Genomic DNA, 4,481 nt, shown 5'->3' with positions numbered 1-4,481 from the left:
TTTCTACAACTTTCAAAAAAACCTGTCATTTTCTGACGGATTTCGAAACGCGAAGTACTAGATTTTTAATCGGTTAATTAATAAGCAAGGTTGCTCTTGACAACGTGCGCGAAATCGTCAACAGTGAAAAAAAGTATTTCGCGCACGGGACAAAGTTGAACATAAACAGCAATTTAATTAACAATCGGTTCAGTTGTAGAAAAAATATTGTATATAACGCTAGCGCGAAGTTATTTCGCGCATTTGACTGATATTTTAACTCGGCTTCGCCTCGTCAAAATACCTTCAGTCTCAATGCGCGAAATTGAACTTCGCGCACTTGTTATATAAATTACCTTTAATGAAATTCGATTGGTATGAATCAAACAAAAAAGCACCTTGATTAACTAACCAAAATGAAGTATTTGGTCAAAATTGGTGCTGGCAACGTTGTACGAAAATTATATTATTTTTTACAAACCCTACATTAGTGAAAGAGAGCTTTTTTCTACTCATATCTAATAGTCGATATATTAAACGCTTTAACATTGTAAGCGTATGTGTTAATTACGTTATTGGATGACAGCAGTGAGTAATCATTACTCACGGGGCGTTCCTTAAAAAGTTCACCGCTGACAACCAATTAGAAATTAGTATTCAAACAGAACTTTTTTATCCTTGTCATTTATCTACTAGGGTATCCCCTTGTAATTCAGATACTAAACTTGTCCAATGTTATACTAAAACATGTACTTCTTTCTAAATGCACAATTTCCTTAAAACAGAATAGTTTTCACTCAAACGTAGTGATGTAGTTGAAGGTCTGTTGTAGGACTATAATATGACGATAAGTATTGAAGCACAGATACAAATATTTTTTTTTAAATAGCTTAGGACCTACAAAACAGTGTGAAATATAATCATACGGGTGGAATATTTATGATGCCGTTTTTAAACAGTCTATCTAGTAAGTTTTCGCTTTACAGGCGATGTAAATTTCAGTGAAATGTCATGATTTAGTCACGAAATGCACTGGTAAAGTTTACAATTAAAACTGAACAATTAGATACATCGGCGGCTAAAACGGTGTTAGAAATTGAAGCAATTGCTGTTATCTTCTACTTCCAAATCCTAAAAGGAGAGACAAGATCCTGAAGCTACATTTTTTTTAGTAATGAAGCACCTAGTTGAGTTCGTTCATGTACCGGGTGCTCTTTAAAGTTGGTAGCTGGTAGCATTAACGCTGATCAAATTCGTGTACGAAAACGTGTTTCATTAGAACACCTCTTCGTTAAGAAAGCTTAACTGCGCCAAAACTATCGAATATGCACTTGAATGTACATAGTATAAGAGCATAAGGGTATAAGAGCACCCAAACTATGTTTTTTTAAAAGTTCGATGTACAGGATGGTTCAAATTCGTGGGCCACCATTAGGATCTCCGCAACGGTGAGAGATACAGTGTAGGTTATATGGAGCCAAGTTGCCCCCTTTTAGTGACTAAAATCGCTTTTGAAATTGCTGAAAAATTTATTTATTTATTTGTTTATTTATTTATTTATTTATTTATTTATTTATTTATTTATTTATTTATTTATTTATTTATTTATTTATTTATTTATTTATTTATTTTTATTTATCTATTTATTTATTTATTTATTTATTTATTTATTTATTTATTTATTTATTTATTTATTTATTTATTTATTTATTTATTTATTATCTCTCTTGTTCAGGGCCCTCAACAGGCTTGCGCCCAATTACAGAGTGACCCCGCATAATGCTTTTTAGAGGTGCCCCTGCAGAAGGTCTTAAGTTGTCCTATACTACTCCAGTAATCTTTTAAGTTTTTGAAAATATCAGATATTACCGGACTACTGAAAAACTGGGGAATCTGAATCTTTTATTGCAATTTCCATAGCACGCTAGATGTTGAAGTTACTGGCTACCACTTTCTCATTTCTTATGGGCGCCATATTGGATTTTTAGGGAATGAGATACAGAACAAAAAAACAAAAACAATGACATGTCATACTCAACGAAACGTCCACGGGTAACTAGATCGTGCTTTTTGAAATGACATTTTTCGGATTCCCTCAAAAATTCAGTAAAAAAATAAAGAAGCCTAGGATTTTGAAATGTTTACTTAGTTTTTCATTCTGAACAACTTTTCTTAATAACATCTCGTCCCCTTAATTGTATGTAAAAACCGTTTTTGGAACATTTCAAAGGCAAACTTAATCTTTCGAAACTCAAATTATGTCACAAATTAGTTTCCATCCAAGCAGGGCTGATCCCTAGAAGGTGAAAATGCAATTGAAAATTTGTTGTACTTTACAAGGGCGGAGGGGGGAGGGGTACAGTATATATTATTGAGGTACATTGAATCTTGAAGAGGTACATTAATAAGTTTGAGATTTACACCAAACCACGAAAGGGCATCTCTGGCGGTGAACAAAAGAGAGGAAGTAATTTTGCGGTGCTCGTGTTAATTTGACCGTGATATTTCGGAACCGGATCTTTCGAGTTTTGGTACATTGAAATCAGAAATCTATTTTATTTTTATTTTTTTATTTTATTGTCTTTATTTTATAGAGAGCGGACTGTTAGCTATAATCTACTGTCCCCCTTAACCCACTACACAATCACAAAGACAGCCACATGCTCTATCTGGGATTAGAACCCATGACCCTTGTAGACAACGTTAGAGCTACTAACGTAAACTCATCTGAGCTATGCAGATCGGTTTCAAGCCGAATTGTTCGCGGTCAAGTTCATGGGCCCTCATCATCTTGTTGAAAGCAGGATTTAGTTAAAAACAAACGTTAGTTGCTAATCTGGCGTTTATCTTAACAAAATAAATGTATACACTAACTTAATAAATAAATAACTAAGACTATCTATGTACTTAATCCTTTTCACTTTTTGTGTGTCGCAGGTGTTCATTAAACATGGTGTATCCCAAACCTAAGGTAAGCGTTCCAACCGCAAGACCCTGTGCAGCCACTCGCATTTTCATTAGGAATATGCTGGGACTCATTTTACCCCTACGTTTAAACATGTAAGCCCCGTACACACAAGTTGCCGCGCACACTCCAATAGCTGCAACGAAAATCTCACTTTTAATTGACCACAAATGACCAACACTTACCGATTGGAAAAAACGGGGTTTCTTTGCTTTTCCTGGCTAAACGCTCAGACTGCGACTCGTTTTCATAAAAATGACCTAAAATATGTAAAATGAAATAAAAGTGCTTCGATACGTTTAGGTTTATTCACTACTCACTCGTAGACATGACGAAATATGTTTGGTTAAGTCGGTGATTGCAACTGAGTTAAATTTAAAACGTTCAAGGTAGACATTCAAGTAGGACTGTAATTGGGATCCCCAATTACGTCAATGTCAATGTGACCTCGCTGTGTGTGATTACCCGCTTAATTTCTCTCGTCTAGCAACAGTATCGCAAATTATTTGAGGATTGTCTTACGTCACGAATTGTTTTAATTTTAATCACCTGCTATCTCTGTCCGAGTCGGAATTACATAACATTTTTTTTTGTTTCTCATTAAATTGAAACGAACCATTTTCGGAAAAGTTTTTAATCTGCTCCTCTGTTTTGTTTTTTTAAATTCTTAAATGGTGTCGAATCACCACGAGTGTATTTCTAATATTTAACACATATCTTTTAATTTGTAATGGTTTAATTAATACCATTCTAGTTTGGTCCCAGTTTCTAACGTAACCCACCTACGCATGCGGAAACTTATGCTCTCACTTTTTTGTCCTAGGTCAGTTCCTAGATGTTGCATGGCCATTTGGTTTTGGCTTCTACGCTTTAAGCATGCAAATTTTAAAAATTGAATACGACAAACGATGTCTATTATACTATACCTACTGCCGTTAGAATAACGTTGAAATCGTTTGATGCACCAATTTGGTTGCTACATACGAATTTCCAATGCGTGATATACCCAAGAGATTGCTTACCGGTAGGTATACTTTTTTGGTCTCAACTCCCACGGAAGCAGACTACACTAAACATCACTTCTGTAGACGTCCGAATGCATTCGAGTGTTCCTATACTAGCGGATATGGCTATAGCGCATGTTCTTGATATCAATAGTGCGTCCATACAGTTCTGCATATCTATAACGGCTTTAACCACGAAAGATGCCATTGTATCCACGCGAAATTTTTTTCATATATAAATCCCGGAAAAAATAACGCAACTCTTTTTAATTTTTAGGCTTGTGTTCCCATTTCCTGCGTCTTTATTTATTTTACTTACGATTATACGACCTTTTTTGTTCATTGTTAGTTTTTCTTCCAGAAAAATATGCTTTTGTTAAATTTGATTGATATTGACATTTTGTTTTTTGTTTTTTTATTAAAACATTTTTTCTGTTGCGTTTTTATTTGCATTCAAAAAATGATATAATATGTAACAAGAAAAAATAGCAACAAAAAAACAACTATTTTTTGGGTGTAACATTATAAAAATT

General features: G+C 34.2%; 1 protein-coding gene across 1 annotated transcript; it reads right to left on the bottom strand.

The window, feature by feature from the left end:
• Nucleotides 1-2,803: 2,803 nt before the first annotated feature.
• LOC116171669 (HIG1 domain family member 1A, mitochondrial-like) lies at nucleotides 2,804-3,422 on the bottom strand. Its single transcript, XM_031488638.1, has 3 exons — nucleotides 3,265-3,422; nucleotides 3,130-3,204; nucleotides 2,804-3,080 (listed from the first exon to the last, which is right to left on the bottom strand). Exons 1-3 carry the CDS (start codon nucleotides 3,272-3,274, stop codon nucleotides 2,887-2,889), a joined length of 279 nt encoding a protein of 92 aa, XP_031344498.1. The 5' UTR covers nucleotides 3,275-3,422; the 3' UTR covers nucleotides 2,804-2,886.
• Nucleotides 3,423-4,481: the final 1,059 nt, after the last annotated feature.

The sequence above is a fragment of the Photinus pyralis genome, unplaced genomic scaffold (genome assembly GCF_008802855.1).
Source record: "Photinus pyralis isolate 1611_PpyrPB1 unplaced genomic scaffold, Ppyr1.3 Ppyr1.4_LG5, whole genome shotgun sequence".
NCBI lineage: Eukaryota > Metazoa > Arthropoda > Insecta > Coleoptera > Lampyridae > Photinus > Photinus pyralis.
Note: the sequence above shows the minus strand (reverse complement) of the source record. Positions and strands in the feature narration are given on the sequence as shown.

Excerpts from the sequence above, each read along its gene's own strand:
- LOC116171669 (XM_031488638.1), bottom strand. Across the intron at positions 3,081-3,129 it reads AACCCCGTTTTTTCCAATCG|CTATTGGAGTGTGCGCGGCA; the intron begins GTAAGTGTTGGT and ends TTTTCGTTGCAG.